At 43.6% G+C, this 17,784-nt stretch overlaps 1 protein-coding gene across 2 annotated transcripts in view; it reads left to right on the top strand.

The window, feature by feature from the left end:
- The window catches only part of spire2 (spire type actin nucleation factor 2), a 123,736-nt gene that overhangs the window by 64,071 nt on the left and 41,881 nt on the right, over window positions 1–17,784 (top strand). For both annotated transcript variants that reach the window (XM_033035658.1, XM_033035657.1), the window contains exons 4-6: window positions 7,011–7,088; window positions 8,680–8,844; window positions 15,653–15,739. In XM_033035658.1, the coding sequence (XP_032891549.1) occupies window positions 7,011–7,088; window positions 8,680–8,844; window positions 15,653–15,739 (330 nt within the window). The remainder of the gene's footprint in view (window positions 1–7,010; window positions 7,089–8,679; window positions 8,845–15,652; window positions 15,740–17,784) is intronic.

The raw sequence follows: 17,784 nt of genomic DNA, 5'->3' as shown, positions 1-17,784 counted from the left end.
CCCGCACAACTCCATACGCCTCCGTGCTTCGAAGTGGGACCGGCCCCGTGCGGCCCGTATGCCTCAAGCGACCACGTTTGGTCGCGCCAGACGCATGCAATCGCATGCAAGTGGGACAGGCCCTTTACATTTATGGTGTATTTAGTTACACCTCCCAAAAAACATTATCTCTCGCTTGAGATCATTGAACAAACTTTAATTTGCCTCTTTTCTGCCCTGCTGGCCAGGCCAGCAATATCATCTTACAGTCCAAAGAGTTCCTCCTCGCTGCCAGTTTTTCTCATGTGCAGTTTGTTTCATTATGCCTCCTACATATTTAGTTTTAAATCCGTTAGAAGTATATCAAATAACCAAGGGACCATACAGCGAACCCTGTGGAACTACAGTCTCTTGTGTCTCCCACCCTGTGGAAACCCACTAATAACAGACTCCCAAGTCACAAAACACCCAAAGTCATAATCCACTAATTCTTGCCACCCGAGGCAGCTTTGGATCCAATTTGGCATTCTCAAATGAATGTCCTGCCATTTACCGTACACTTTCCCCTTGCATTTGATCTCCCAAAATGCAGCAGGTTGCACTTATAACCATATAACCATATAACAATTACAGCACGGAAACAGGCCATCTCGGCCCTACAGGTCCGTGCCAAAGAGTACACACACTTCTCTGGATAAAACTCCATCTGCTATTTCTCTATCTAACTTTCCAACTGATCTGTATCCTGCTGCATCCATTGGCCACAACCTTCATTCAGCACCAATTTTCATGTCATCTGCATGCCTTTGTAGTTCTATTTTTCACTTTTTCCCCCTTGCAATCCTTCAGCAGAACCCTCTTCCTCATCCTAGCTATGTCATTATTGCCTATGTGGACCACATCCAATCCTCCCACTCCCTTCCAACTCCTTCTCCTGGAGTAACTCAGCGGGACAGGCAGCATCTCTGGAGAGAAGAAATGGGTGACGATTCGGGTCATTCCTCCTGCCCTCCGAAAATAAGTTCTTGTCCAGTAGACAATAGGTGCAGGAGGAGGCCATTCGGCCCTTTGAGCCATCCCCACCATTCAATGTGATCATGGCTAATCATCCCCAATCATTACCCCGTTCCTGCCTTCTCCCCATATCCCCTGAATCCGCTATCTTTAAGAGCCCTATCTAGCTCTCTCTTGAAAGTATCCAGAGAACCGGCCTCCACCGGCCTTCTAAGGCAGAGAATTCCACAGACTCACAACTCTCTGTGAGAAAAAGTGTTTCCTCATCTCCGTTCTAAATGGCTTACCCCTCATTCTTAAACTGTGGCCACTGGTTCTGGACTCCCCCAACATCGGGAACATGTTTCCTGCCTCTAGCGTGTCCAAACCATTAACAATCTTATATGTTTCAATAAGATACCCTCTCATCCTTCTAAACTCCAGTCCAGATGACCTTAATCCTAGCATCAGCTAGGCAACACAACCCACGGGACTTTGCCTTTTGCTGCAGAGAACAGTGCCCATCCATCCACAACCTGTTCTGTCCCCTATGGCCACGACATTTCTCTGTTCTCCCTCACTCATGGCTCCCTGTGCCACGGTGCTGTGGGCAGAGTGCACATCCTTCCCCACCCTCGTCCAAATAAGGATGAAGAATCTCATAACGGTTGGACAAGGGGAGGTCTGAATTTTTTAAATAAAATTCAGAATTTAGACCATCAGGGCCTGCGGCCTTTCCATTTTTTCAAGGATCTAATGGACTCTTCAATATCTTTCATTGAAATTTCAGCACCTAATAATTCTCTCTCTCTCAGATCTAATCCTGAAAGATTACATTTCTTTAAGAATGTTTCCATTCTCATAGTACAGTCTGTTTTTTTGGCTGAGTAAAGTGTCTGATAATATTTCAAGAATCTGTCATTGATATCCTTAGACAATGATAGTGTTTCTCCCATATCTGATCTAATTTTATGATTTTTTTTTTCTTGATCTAACGTGAAGTTGACGAGCTAGCAATTTTTGTGGTTTGTCACCAAATTTAAATTGTAATTGTTAATATGTTGATAAAGTCTTATAATTTGGTCTGAATATATGTGAGGGTAATGCTTGGCGAGATCTGTGACCTGTGATGTTCCACAACGGGGGCCATGGTGGCACAGCGGGAGAGTTGGTGCCTTAGAGTTGGTCAAGTTGATCCCGAGTTGAACCCGACCACGGGTGCCGTATGCACGGAGTTTTTACATTCTCCCCGTGACCTTGTGAGATCTTCCTTTTCCTCCCACACTCCAAAGACGTACAAGTTTGTGGGTTAATTAGCTTGGTGTACGTGTAAATTGTCCCTGGTGTGGGCAGGATAGTGTTAATGTGGGGGGATGGCTGGTCGGTGGGGACTCGGTGAGCCGAAGGGCCTGTTTACGCGCTGTATCTCTAAATTTAAAAAAAAGGATCGGTACTCGGACCTCGTGTTTATAATTTAAACAACTGATTTGGATGAAAACTTAGTTTGGTCTAATTGGTAAGTTTGCAGATGACATGAATGTTGGCAGAGCTGCCAATAGCAAGGAATTAGCACACAATCCAGCAGGATATAGATTGGTTGGAAAGTTGGTCAGAGAAACGGAAGTTGAAGTTGAAGCTGGACAAGTGATGTGTTACATTTCTGGGTGATCAAATGAAAGGAAAATCTATGATGGATGACAGAACCCTTGGAAGTATTGATGCACACGGGGATGGAGGTGGGGTGCAGGTCCATAGCTCCCTGGTGAGCACATGTGGATAGATGGTGTACAAAATACTTGCCTTCATCAGTCAGGAAGTTGAGTACAGCAGTTGTGGAATCGTGTTGCAGCTGGTTAGGCTTCATCTGGAGTATTATGTGCAGTTCTTGTATGAAGGATGCGGAGGCTTTGGTGATTCACCAGAACGCTGCCGGGATTGGAGTGTTTTGTAAGGTGAGGTGGACATCTTATTCTTTGGTTGTATTCTTTGGAGTGATGGAGGCTGAGGAGTGATCGGATAGACGTATATAAAATTATGAGAGGAATATTTGAGGTAGATTGTTTGTTCCCCAGGTTGGAAGGCATAAGTTAAAAGTCGAGCGGGGGAAAGATTTGCAAGGCAAGTTTAGTTTTGCATAAACAACATGGTAGGTGTGTGGAGGTTAGAAGCACACATGGAAGGCATTTAGATGGACATGACCACGCAAGGAACGGATGGATACAGACCACATGCAGGCAGGTGGAATTAATTTAATTTTACATCATGGTCAGGGCAGTAATAGTGGTCCTGGTGCTCGCTGTATTTTTCTGAGTTCTTTACAAAGTATCCCGATTTAAAATTCTTCACCATTCAGAATGAAGTTGCGTTTAAAAAAAACTTCTCCAACATTGAGAAAGAGAACCAATAGTTCATTTAGTTTATTGTCACGTGTACCGAGGTACAATGAAAAGCTTTTCAACCACCTCTACTTTGGCACCGGCAATGCATAACTTCAGCACCGTCAATGCAAGCAGTCAGGCAATACAGGCAGCCCCTTTGTTGCATTCCTGAGAACTATCTGTAAGCCCATTTCCCTGTATGTCAGTGGCACCAGTTTTCTACAGGAACCAATCTCACTTCTGCCTGCACACACCTTGTAATTATTTCATGTCTTTGAATAATCGCGCTAACACTTACCCTTACAACTGTTTTCTCTCTCAGCCTTTGAACTCTCTCTTTAATTTTCCATATTCCATTGACTTTCCATATTTCCATAAACTTTGCTTTCCTCTCTTCTGAATCTATGTTTGGCTCCCCATCCCCTGGCTAAACTACATAATCCTCGCTATCAGCACAAGCTGAACTATTTTGTAGGAAGGAACTGCAGATGCTGGTTTACACCAAAGATAGGGGGCGCTGCTCTGGCAGCAGCCATGTCATGCAGCTCGTCAGTTTTTCAACTTTTTTTATTTTTTTAGTATCTTTTAAAGTCTGTATTTAATGTTTCTTTGTGTGTTTTATGTGGGGGGTGGTGTGGGGCGGTGAGGGGGAAACCGCTTCGGTCGCCTCCTCCACGGAGAGGCGACTTTTTCCAGGTCGCCTCCCCCGTGGCCTAACATCCAGGATCAGCGCGGCCTTTCCCGGAGACGCGCCCGGGGCTTCAGCGGCGGGCGCAGCGTGGACTCTCGGCGTGGAGCGGGTGAGCCCTCGCTGGGGCTCGCTGGAGGGGAGCGCTCCATTTCGCTGGCCCGGGGCAGCTGGCAGCCTGAAGTCGCAGCCTGAAGCCGCGGTCTGCAGAGCTCCAGCTGGTGCGGCGTCTACAGCCCGGGAACTCACGTTGGGGACCCGGGGGAAGAAGAAGCTTCCACCGCCGGCCCGCGGCCGACTTCTACCGCGGGGCCGGCATGGACTTACCATCACCCCTGGAGGGGAGCTTCGACCGCCGGCCCTGCAGTCTACGGTGCTTCTGGCTGCGGCGAGGACTTAAATCTTGACCGCCGGCCTGCGGCCTACACCATCTTAAAGCCGCGGTCTCCGGTGAGGAAGAGCCGATCCTGGACTGACTCTGGACTCTGGTCCTGACCACGGGGGGGAAATGGAGGAGGACTGGCCAAATTTTGTGCCTTCCACCACAGTGATGAATGCTGTGGTGGATGTTTGTGTTACAGTTTTATTGTGGTTGTGTGTTCTTTATTATTGTATCGCTGCAGACAACCCAAATTTCCACCAGCCTGGCTGTGTGGCAATAAATTATATCTAATCTAATCTAGATGTCTGAAGAAGGGTCTCGAACTGAAACGTCATCCAATTCCTTCCCTCCAGAGAAGCTGCTCGTTCCACTGAGTTACTCCAGTATTTTGTGTCCATCTCTTTGTAATTGTATTGGCCCCAGCTCTGTTTCATGAAAGCCCATCGACCCTGAATAGATCCCATCTTCTGCACAATTGTCCCAACTTCCTCTGGAATCTCAAGCTTTCTTTTGTGCACCTTCCTCCTATTTCTGCACCAACTGACTCGAGACAATGGCAGAAGTCTAGACATTACTACGTTTTAAGTTCTGCTTTCCAACTCATAATAATCCTGCAGGACGTCACCCTTTGTTCTGTCTTCTTGTTGGGACGTAAGAAACACAACCTTTTAGCTCCTCACTTGCCCTGTAAAATGTTTGCAGCCAATTAATTACATCATTGAATTCCTGGCATCAAGAGGGTAACACAATGTCCTTTCAAATCACTAATATGCAGAGCAAATTTATAGCGGCAGTTCTACTAATTGGAACTAATTATCCTGAGAATTAAAATGTTATTCTCCTGATGATGTTAAAAAAAGATAAAAATGAAATATCTCAGGCTGAAACCCATTTCCAAACATGAAACTAAACAAATGTGTAGGAAGGAACTGCAGATGCTGGTTAAACCAAAGATAGACACCAAATGCTGGAGTAACTCGGTGGGATCTCTGGAGAGAAGGAATTGGTGACTATTCTATAATAGGAATAGACTGAAGAAAGTCTATTCAGGTCAGTCTGAAGGGTCTCAACCCAAAACGTCATCCATTCCTTCTCTCCAGAGATGCTGCCTGTCCCGCCGAGTTACTCCAGCATTTTGTGTCTCTCTTTAAACAGCTGTCTGTGAGGAAATATTATATAATAGAACCGCTCGGATAGTGACTTTTATATAGGCTAGGTAATTTGCCAGAGAAAAGCTTAAGGTTTTCATGTCTCCTGAAATAAAGTACAAAGAAACACATACAGGGAACGGATGAATCAAACATAGAAACGCTAATCTGAACCTGCATAGCGTAGTTTATTGCTGTGAGGCAATTATCATGCTGGAGGAAATTGTATTTGATATAAATTTGTGTTAACGAATGGCTTGCTGAATGGGGCCTCTTCTCAGGCCAGAGAAGAGGCCATTTGCTCTTTCTCTATGGCACATTCCTGAGCTCTGATTGTGAGATAGATGGGGAGTTTTGGCAGTTTATGCTGAATTCTATACAGAATTCAAGGCTGAAGTGTAATAGACTCTGTAGTTAGCTTTGGCTATGTTAAATTATAATGAGATTGAGATAAGAGATAGGATGTGTGTGAAGGGGAGTAGTTGCTTGGAAAGGAAAGAATTAGATTGATGGATCTGTGACCTTCCTATGTTTCGAAGAAGCGCCTGTACTTTTGAGGTAATGGTCTGAAGTTGTAAATTTTTCTGTAATATTTGTAAAAGGCCTTGCAGAAGAGATTGAAATTCCATCTCCCAGAGATCGCAGGAAAAGGGGAGTCTGTAAGTTAGAATGAAGCTGTATCCTAGCACAAGACACATCATCAATTAAGTTGACAGATTTACGACCCATGTATGCTTGGAGTTGGGAGGTGTATTTGGGTTTTGAATTTAACTTACAAGCTGTGTAATTTGGTGAACTCGTATAATTAATATTTGTAATACATAGGTAATAGTATTTTAAACTGTGTAAAATTGTAGTGAAACCATTTATGAAATGTATTGTGTCTAAGTAGGATTGTAAACATTAGACCTTGTTTAGATTTATAGAAATATCTTTCTTCTTGGTATGGAAAATGTGTTTTGTTTGTATGACTCGTGTGATCATTGTATTATATGTGTATCCTATATTTTGAGGAGTGGTCACTGATAATTGAGCCGACTGGGGTTTTGCTTTGTTGAAATAAAATAATTCTAAACAAAGTTAAACTACAGGCAAAATAAGGTTGTAAAATGAGGCCAGAGAAGGGGGGTCATGTGACCGCTGCTGTAAATCACCAGAAGGACTCAGATGATTGGTTAGTAGTTTGTCATACCCTCTGTATCAGAAATGTCCAATACCTATATAATGCCTTGAGTTTGTACCAGAGTCACTAATTCTTTGGACTTGCCCCAGTGTCGGAAGGTTTAAAGAATGGTCTCAGTACTGAATAAAGGATCGATTTCAACAGCAACAAGCGTTTGAGTCCATTTTTCTTGAATTTAGATTGACAAAATAACTCGGTTTAATATCAGTGTTACTGTGAATTGCTTTATCACTGTGCTCTAACTCCTGTTGTATAACAGCTGCTGAAGAAGATGCAAGTTGGAGAGTCACAGGAGATGCCACTTGTAGAACTGGACAACCTCAATCATACAGACTGGGTGAGCATTGTATATTGCATGGCTGGTCAATATGTGGATTTCAAAAGCCATATTTTCACCTCATTTGGTTACATGGCATTTGCCCTCTTGAGAATTCCATGGAAGAACTATACGTTAAAATATGCCTCTGTATGTATTGAATGGAGTCATTTCCTGATGCTATGCTTTCCCTTAATCCCTGATAAAATCAGGTGTGAACTTGTTTTAATAAATTAAATAATTAAATTAATTTAATTTATGAAATATGTTTTGATAAATGAAGCTGTTCCTGCCCATTACGTTGCCCTGTGTAATTTTTGCATGTATAAATTATGCGCATACCTGCTTTTGGTATTAACATCTGTTCCAAGTAACTTGTGAACATGTATGGTTTGTTCTGCTTAAAAATGGAAAGCGACATCTACTCAACTTTTCAAATCTGATTTTCACAACTTTTTGATTTTCTAATATTCATTTAGTGCTCATACAATTTCCATTTGTCATAGGCTTATGGCACATTGGCCTTCAGCAGTCAGTGTATTGAGCATAGAAGTTGGGAGATCATGTTGCAGTTGTATAAGACGTTGGCAAGGCCGCGTTTAGAGCCTTGTGTTCTGCTATGGGCACCAGGTTATAGGAAAGATGTTGTCAAGCTGGAAAGGATGCAGAGAAGATTAATGAGGATGTTGCCAGGACTGGAGGGTTTGAGCTCCAGGGAGAGGTTGAGTAGGCTGGGACTCTTGCCCAGCATAGGTGAATCGAGGACATAGGTTTAAGGTGAAGGGGAAAAGACTTCATAGGAATCTGAGGGGTAACTTTTTCACACAAAGGGTGGTGGGTGTATGGAACAAACTGCCAGAGGATTAGTTGAGGCTGGGACTATCCCAACATTTAAGAAACAGTTAGACAGGTACATAGATAGGACAGGTTTGGAGGAATATGGACCAAACGCAGGCAGGTGGGATTAGTGTAGCTGGGACATATTGGCTGGCCAAGTTGGGCCAAAGGGCCTGTTTCCACATTGTATCACTCTGTGACTCTATATACTCCACCGTACAAAAGAAAATTACTTTCAAGCTGAACTGCAATCAACAATGAACTCTGATGCTGCAACTGGACATAAAGTTGCAGGAAAGCAAGGGTTACTCGAAGATTTCTCTAAGCTCAAGTAACTGTTGTTTTACCTCTCTCTCTCTCTCCTTCCTTCCCCCACCCTAGTTCCCCTACTAGTTTCACAGTCCTGATTGTATGCCTCCTTGTTACCTTGCCCTCAGTTAACAATTCTACATTTCACCAAGGCAAATTCCTTTTATGCGAATACTTGGCCAATGAACTTATCATTCATTCATTTCCTCATCATAGTCTACTTTAATGTTCTGTTTTCACACCTTACCCTTTCATATCTCTAGCCTCCCTCTTCCCGGACTCTCAGTCTGAACGGTCTCAACCTAAAACGTCACCTATTCCCTTCTCTCCAGAGATGCTGCTTGTCCCGCTGAGTTACTCCAGCATTTAGTGTCTATCTACAGTGTAAACCAGCATCTGCCGTTCCTTCCCACACAAAGTTTTGGAGTTGGATTGTGTTTGGGAATAGTTTCCTTTGTGTTTACAGGCTCGGATTTGGGTGCAGCTGATGCGAGATCTCCGCCATGGTGTCAAACTGAAGAAGGTTGAAGAAAAGCAGTACAACCCCCTCCCTACGGAATACCACCTTACACCATTTGAGATGTTAATGCAGGACATTAAAACTCAGAAATATAAACTACGCAAAGTCATGGTAAGATTCAAGATTAACATGATAGCAGTCTCTTGATTTGCATTCCTTTCATCATTTTATTATCCTACTTTAGAGAATGGTGAATATTTCGAAGTAGTTATATCTGATTTTCTTCAATCCAAATGTGCCACAACTTTCCTGAATAAATACATATCAATTGTATACATAATACTATATAAAGCGGCACAATATCTCACTTCTTCTTCTTGCGTACGGCGTGCACAGCCTAAAGCTGTAGGACAACCTGGTCTATTTGATCTTATTTGATTGTGCACGCCGGGTTGATTGCATTCGCCGAAACAGGGCGGACCACGTGAAGGTTGCAATCTCCCACCCCAATATCTCACTGGTAGAGTTGTTTAAGAAAGAACTGCAGATGCTGGAAAAATCGAAGGTAGACAAAAATGCTGGAGAAACTCAGCGGGTGAGGCAGCATCTACGGAGCGAAGGAAATAGGTGACGTTTCGGGTTTCGACCTGAAACGTCAATTTCGATGCTGCCTCACCCACTGAGTTTCTCCAGTATTTTTGTCTACCCTCACTGGTAGAGTTGCTGCCATACAGCGCCAGAGACCCAGTTTCGATCCTGACTACGGGTGCTTGTCTGTAAGGAGTTTGTACGTCCTCCCCGTGACCTGCGAGGGTTTTCTCCGGGATCTCTGGTTTCTTCCCACACTCCAAATACATACAGGTTTGTAGGCTAATTGGCTTGGTATAATTGAAAATTGTCTCTAGTGTGTGTAGCATAGCATAAGTGTGAGGGGATCGCTGGTCGGCGTGGACTCAGTGTATCCCTAAACTATACTAAATATTTTAATTTATTTTGGTTACAGAAAAGTGCAAGACCATGAACATTCCAGCAGTCTTATTTGTTTTAAAATGAATGGCTTTTTATTTGTCTATCCTTTAATTAATTTGTAAGTGATTCCACATTGGCTGCTTCCAGGAAATTGTGCTTTTTGTATAAAATAGAAAGAACTTAACTTTTTTTTTATAAACCACCCATTTGCAGGATTTGTGCTGTTTTGAGAATATTATCAGTGATCAACCTCTTTAGATTTGTGCTCTATTGTAAAATTATACTGCATAGAAACAGACCCATCGGCCCAACTCATCCGAGCTGACCAAGTTGCTTACCTGAACACTCCCATTTTCCTGTGTTTGACCCACATGTCTCTAAACCTTTTTTTATTCATGTCAAATCAAGTCAAGAGAGTTTATTGCCATGTGTCCCAGATAGGACAATGACATTCTTGCTTGCTGCAGCACAACAGTAAATATAATACAGAACAAGAGATAAAGTTCAGTGTGTCTATAGACCATATATACGTAATAAATAAACAGATAAAGTGCAATAGTAATAATAGGCTGTTATAGTTCAGAGCTTATTTGATGTTGTGTGTAATAGCCTGATGGCTGTGGGGAAGAAGCTGTTCCTGAACCTGGATGTTCCAGATTTCAGGCTCCTGTACCTTCTTCCCGATGGCAACGGAGAGATGAGTGCGTGGCCAGGATGGTGTGGGTCTTTGTTGATGTTAGCAGCCTTTTTGAGGCAGCGACTGCGATCGATCCATTCGATGGTGAGGAGGTCAGAGCCAATGATGGACTGGGCAGTGGTCACAACTTTCTGCATTCTTTTCTGCTCCTGGACGTTCACGTTGCCGTACCAGGCCATGATGCAACCGGTCAGGCTGCTTTCTGCTGTGCACCTACTGTGTACCTGTTCAAATGTCTTTTAGCTGCTTCTAAATAGTTCATCTGGAAGACTGTTCCACATATTTACCACCTTCTGTATGATGAAACGTGTTCCTCGGGTCCTTTGAATCTTTCCCCTCTCACCTTAAATCTTTGCCCACTAATGTTAAAACTTCCTTTCTCTGGAAAAATGATTTTGATCATACCCCTAATTATTTTATATCCCTCTAACAGGTCACCTCTCTACTGAAGCTTCTGAACAGGCTACACTCCAGAGACTGAAGCCCCAGCCTGTTCTGTCTTTCATCATAATGTAATCCTTCCAGTCCCAGTAACATATTTGTGAATTATCTTTTTTTCTGTATTCTTTCCATCTTAACGACATCCTTCCTATAGTTAGTCGACCAGAACTGCTCACTTCACTCCGTATCTATGTTGCCACTTTTGGGGAACTAAGTACTTGTACCCTTTATTTATATAAATGATCTTGAATTTCCTGTATTCCAAGATGGCGTCGCGCTCGCTAGCAGCTCTTGTGTTTCTTTGGACTTTTTGTTGTTTTCAGCGTGAATGTATGTCTCCCGGTGTGCCTTGTGTGGGAAGTGCTCTGGGGGAATAGGGGAAACCGATTTCAGTCACTTACCTCGATGGAGATGCGACTTTTCTCCGTGTTGCATTTTCGCCCCTCTCGCGGCCCAACAACTGGATTGGTGCGGCCTTTCCGACCGGAGACCGGCCCGGAGCTTCAGCAGCAGGTGCAGCGTGGACCTTAACATCGCGGAGCTGCGATCCTTTGCCGGGCCTGCTGACTGTATCATCGTAGAGCTCGGTTTGTGGAGCTTCTAGCCGCGGGCATTGCGCTGACTCTAACATCGCAGAGCTGCCTGCGATCCATTGTCGAGGAATGCCAGAAGATGTGCTCCGACCGCGGGGTCTGTGGACTTGGCATCATGAAGCTGCGGTCTCCGGCAGGAAGTGGCCGTTTCGGGAATTCCACGGCGTCCACAGTGTTCCCATCCGTCCCGACGTCGGAGTTTCGATCACCCTGGCGAGAGGGCTGTACATCAGGCTGTCTGCGGAGTGTTCACGGCCCCGACCATGGGTGAGCGGAGGAGGAAGACTGACTGGACTTTTGTGCCTTCCACCACAGCGCGAGGTGCTGGTTCCGCTGTGGTGGATGTTTATGATGAATTCTGTTATGTATTGTGTTCTTTCTTTCTTGCTAGGAGAGGGCTGCTCATCTGCCCAGCCTACTTACGCTTGAAACTGCATCGCGGCGAATGGCTAACACAGCACCAGGACATCATGAAGCAGATGGCACCACTCAACCCCAAGTTGGAGTGAACGCCATAGATAGACAGATATTTTTTAAATCTAAATCCTGGGATTATCAAGTTGTGCAGAAACCAAAACCTAAATTTAAATGTTGCTGGTTGACATAGATGTGGTGGGCTGTGTATCTCTTTGACTCCGCATTCTTTCCCTAGTGAAGTGTCTGCTTGGTTCACTAGTTATAATGTTGTTTTAGTTTAGTTTAGAGATACAGCGCAGAAATAGGCACTTCGGCCCATCGTGTCCCAACCGACCAACGATCCCCGTACACTTACAAGGCCTTAGGATATTAATAGGAATAATATCCAATAGTCTGGAATATCTGCCAATCTTCTCCCAATCAATGTTAAATAGGCCTGTTCATCAGAGTTTTATTGTGTATGTTTTTTGCTGTATAGCTTTTTGACAAAGAAAGCATCTGCAGGTGCTTGTGCTCTGAGCTCTCTCCCGGGGAATCAAATTTGACAATCTTCCATTTAATTTTAATTTCCAAGTAGGTACGAAATAGGCCAAATGCAGTGGGTCCAAGGACTGATCACGACCGCACCCCCTTCTAACTACCAATATTTCTGATATTCGGGTAATATTTTATCTGGGTTTATGTTGTGTTTTCAGGTATAAGAAATTTGAGGCATGTGAAATTTTGCGAACAACCTTCCAAGTATTGACAAAACAAATTACGGCCATTTTTGAAAGGAATCTAGTGCAGATTTCAACTGACGCTGAAGAGCCTGTTGGAGCCCTTTCTCCATTTATTGCTTCTCTACTTCAGCATGGTTTTCTTTGACACTCCCCAAGTAGTCCGTTTTTTCCAGGGGCACCGCGGTAAACTTTGTCCGAACATGGAACTGCATTCTGTTATTGCAAAGCTCACCCAAGATGGCGGCCAACCCGTGCTCGCCACAGAAGCAGATCGAACGGTCACATATTACAATCATAAGGTCATAAGTAATATGACCCGGCAAAAGATCCCAGGCCTCCGCGATGTTAAAGTCAGCATCGGGCCCGCGGCTAGAAGCTCCGCATACCACAGCTCCACGATGTTAAAGTCAGCAGGCCCAACACTCCGGAGCTCCAACATCACTCCGCGATGGTAATTCAGCGCTGTGCCGCTGCTGAAGCTCTGGGCCGGTCTCCGGTAGGAAAGGCCACGACAATCCAGGCTGCGATGGGGGGGCAGGGCGAAGATGCGACACAGAAAAGACGCATCTCCGTCCAGGAAAGTGACTGGGAAACAGTTTCCCCCTATTCCCCCCACATATAAAAAGACTAAGTAACCTTTAGAACATACTAAAAATAAAAAAAAGGGAGAAAGGACTAACAGCTGCTGGCGAGGCTGCCACTACGATGGCGCCACCCGATGGTATCCCTTATTGATTCCCTTATCATGTATTTATACACTGTGAATGGCCCGGTTGTTATCATGTATTGTCTTTCCGCTGACTGGATTGCACACAACAACAGCTTTTCACTGTACCTCGGTACCCATGATAATAAACTGAACTTGTCATTTCTGCACGGGTATCTGACTGCAGACAAATTGACATCATAAATCTGAAGATGTTTGTCGTAAATATGCTGCATGTATTCACGTTAGTTTTCTGTTCCTGGAAACAATTTTAAGCAGCACACTTAGACTGTGATTCATGGTCACATTTTCTGTGCTGTTTGACTGATTGCCTTTGTTTTCTTCTGTGTTTCTCCTGAAGTTTACAGCCGTGCAGCAAACCCAGTCTTGGATTAGTTTGATGTGTGTGGACAGATCATTGGCTTTGTATTTCTCAGTGGATTGGATAAATGGAATAAGTGATAATGCATTGAGTAACTTGAGAATGAATGAACGAATGAACACTTTCTTGTCACATGTGACAAGTCACGGTGATATTGTTCGCTTTGCACCCGAGGTATGCAAAGAGTCGCCACATAAAGGCCGGCGACAAAATTACAAAGTATCCCACGCCAGGTCCTCCTTTGTTTTAGACAAGGGAATTATATGTGACATCCCTAAAATTGCGGATGACACAAAGCTGGGTGGCAATGTGAACTGTGAAGAGGATGCTATGAGGCTGCAGGGTGACTTGGATAGGTTGGGTGAGGGTGCGGAAGCATGGCAGATGCAGTATAATCTGAATTAATGTGAGGTTATCCACTTTGGTGGCAAGATCATGAAGGCAGATTATTATCTGAATGGTGTCAGATTAAGAGAAGGAGAGGTGCAACAAGACCTGGGTGTGCTTGTACATCAGTCACTGAAAGAAAGCATGCAGTTACAGCAGGCAGTGAAGAAAGCCAATTGTTGGCCTTCATTGCGAGAGGATTTGAGTTTTGGAGCAAGAAGGTCCTTCTGTAGTTGCACAGGGCCCTGGTGAGACCACACCTGGAGTATTGTGTCCAATTTTGGTCTCGCAATTTGAGGAAGGACATTATTGCTATTGAGAGAGTGCAGTGTAGGTTCACCAGGTTAATTCCCGGGATGGCGGGACTGAGTTATGATGAAAGAATGGGTCGACTGGGCTTGTATTCACTGGAATTTAGAAGAATGAGAGTAGATCTTACAGAAACATATCAAATTCTTAAAGGATTGGACATGTTAATGCAGGAAAAATGTTCCCCATGTTGGGGGAGTCCAGAACCAGGGGTCATAGTTTACGTATAAGGGATAGGCCATTTAGGACTGAGATGATTAAAAACTTTTAAAACCAACCCAGAGAGTTGTTAATCTGTGGAATTCTCTGCCACAGAAGGCAGTGGAGCCCAATTCACTGTTTTCAAGAGAGAGTTAGAGTTAGCTCTTGGGGCTAAAGGAATTGAGGGATATGGGGAAAAATCCAGAACGAGTTGCTGATTTTGGATGATCAGCCATGATCATATTGAATGGCCTACTCCTGCACCTATTTCTTATGTTTCTCCCCCTCCCCCCACCCCCCATGCCCCCACCCCCCTCAAGGCGGCTCCCCCATTTCCGGAGTAGAAATGTAAATGTATTTTCATGTGCAACATTTCTACTTCTTTCTTGAAATTCTGAAGAAATATTATTGATCTAAAGCATTAATTCTGCTTCACTCTCCGCAGGTGCAGTCTGACATGTTCAGTACTTATTTCCAGCATGTTTTCTCATTAGGCCATTTTTTTACATATATTTTATCTTGTTTTCATATTTCTCCTTGTATGGTATTGTGGAGACGGAATAGCTTTCGATCCGATTCATCCATTGTCGATGTGTAATCAGTATAAAATTGCTGATATAAAATTAATAGTTCTGTAGTATCATCATTACAGCACTCTTCAGCTCCAAAAAAACTGAAGTTGGAAAGGGTATAGATCATTTTCAACTAATATTGTTTCCTGTGCATGCAGGTTATTGATTTTTCTCTCCCCACTGACCCCTGGATTTGCAAAGCATCTACAATTTCAGCATGTGTAGTCATTCAGAAATACTTTCCTCCTCAAATGCTCTTTCACTGTTCACGATTGCTCTCTGACCTGTTTAGCATTTATCTCTGGCAGCTAACTAAAATATAGGTGAAGACGACAGAGTATAAATATGCATTCAGTAAAATAGAGTAAGTACAATAGTAAACTGTTTCTTTCCTCTTCAAATTTGTGACATGGATTTTACTGCCATGTATATACTTCAGCTGAAAATTCGGAGCAACAATGTCGGGTTGCTGAAGAATGGCCAGGATTGCTGATTAGTTTTGGTAGCTTTTATTTTGGTCTTTGAGCTGATCGGTGATCTGGTTCCTTGTTTGACCCAATGAGTATTCCATTTCTGTTTGCAGGTTGACGGTGACATCCCTCCGTGTGTAAAGAAGAATGCCCATGAACTCATTCTTGACTTTATAAGATCACGGCCTCCTTTAAAACCGGTAAGATTACCTAATGATTTTTTTTTTTTAAATGACACACATTGCTGGAGTAATTCTGGGGGGGGGGACGGCGTTTGGCAACATTTCTGGAAGACACGGATTGCTGATGTTACAGGTCGGGACCCGTCAGACAGATTGCGGGTGGGATGGGGGGACGGGGGAAGAAAGCTGGAAGAGAGGTATGGGCAGGAAAATCTTGCCAAGTTTTAAATGGACATGTACAGGATGGAACTGCAGATGCTGGTTTAAATCCGAAGATAGACATGCATCTCGACCTGAAACATCACCCATTCCTTCTCTCCAAAGATGCTGCCTGACCCGCTGAGTTACTCCAGCTTTTTGTGTTTACTTTAAGTTATAAGTGGATACACGTGAGGGGAGGGGAGGCGATCGATAGATGGTTGGACAAATGCCAGAGATGACGACACAAAAAGCATGAGCTGAGGTTACAGGTGTGAATTGTGAAGCCAGAGGAAGGAATCTACAGTAGGTGGGAGGGGGATAGGGAGAAATGGGTGCAAAGATGTTCTTCCACATCACTTTGTTTTCTTCTTGCTTTCTCCTACATTCACTAGTTACCACTTACCAATGGTTGGTTAGGCTGCCTCAGGACATAAGTTGAGGTAATGGACACATTTCTACCTTTATATGTGGATGTCATCTTTGAGCAAGCAATTGTCAATGTGTGCCAATCACATGTGCAACACTGCTCCACAATTCCCCCTTCAGTATTTTGTAATCAGTGGCTTGGAGTACATACATAATATACATTTTACATGGACAAGAATAAGCAATCTCTTTAGGCATTTAGAATCCATATACTTCATGTTTAGAAGGCATGATTTTTAAATTAATTTTACTGCAGAAAAATCTCAGGTGTTTTATTTCAGAAAAACACTTAACTGTTGATTTTACGTACATTAGACCTAAAGCAAATACTATTCATCACTATAAATCAATCGGAGAAACTCAGTGGGTGAGGCAGCATCTATGTGGAGAAGGTTTAGGCGACGATTCGGGTTGAGACCCTTCTTCAGACTGATGTCAGGCGGGGGGTGGGGGGGGGGGGGGGGGGGGGGGGGGTTGGGGGTCTACCTTCGATTTCTCTAGTTATTTCTTAAACTGCAGTTCTGTCTTAAACTATAAATCAATCAGTTTTCCGTTTGCAGTTGAGTCAGACTTTACAGCCAAAAGTGAGCAAAGTTGATGAGCTGTTTGTCCAGAGCCTTTTGCACCCATATTTACTGTTATGAAAGAAATCCAACACTGTGTCATTCTCCTGTATCTTTGTGAACAGGGAACCAGTAGGTCTGACAAAACTCTGAAAATTAATAGCCCATTATCTGTTATTCGCACTTTATCAGTTTATTTATTCATGTGTGTATATATTTATATAATGGTATATGTACACACTGATCTGTTCTGTAGTCAATGCCTACTATGTTCTGTTGTGCTGAAGCAAAGCAAGAATTTCATTGTCCTATCAGGGACACATGACAATAAACTCACTTGACTTGACTTGATTTGACTAGGTCTATCTTGCATCTCTTTCATTCATTCATTTGTTCAATATCTCCCAACCTCGCCGTCTATATCTCTCGTTTTCCCTCTCCCCTGACTCTCAGTCTGAAGAAGGGTCTCCACCCGAAAACGTCACCCAATCCTTCTCTCCAGAGATGCTGCCTGTCCCGCTGAGCTACCCCAGCTTTTTGTGTCTATCTTCTGTTTAATCCAGCATCTGCAGTTCACATCTATACACACATCTCCTTAACCAGTTAGTTTGAAGAATCCTTCATGAGAGCAGAGTTGAGGGAATTGGCGATGAAGAGGGTCCCATGCTCTCTGGATTTGCAAATAAAGTGAGATGATCCCATTGCCAAATGCAGGTTTGAGATGTATTAACAGCATTCTCTAGTCGAGAGGCATAATGTTCCAAAATGGAGTCAACCTTTATCATTTATGACTAAGGTACGGGGAGATTTAACGCAAAAAGTTGAAAATCCTTTGTATTCTGTACCCAATAAGACAACAGATATTAAATCCTG

Source organism: Amblyraja radiata, chromosome 17 (genome assembly GCF_010909765.2).
Source record: "Amblyraja radiata isolate CabotCenter1 chromosome 17, sAmbRad1.1.pri, whole genome shotgun sequence".
Taxonomy (NCBI): domain Eukaryota; kingdom Metazoa; phylum Chordata; class Chondrichthyes; order Rajiformes; family Rajidae; genus Amblyraja; species Amblyraja radiata.
Note: the sequence above shows the minus strand (reverse complement) of the source record. Positions and strands in the feature narration are given on the sequence as shown.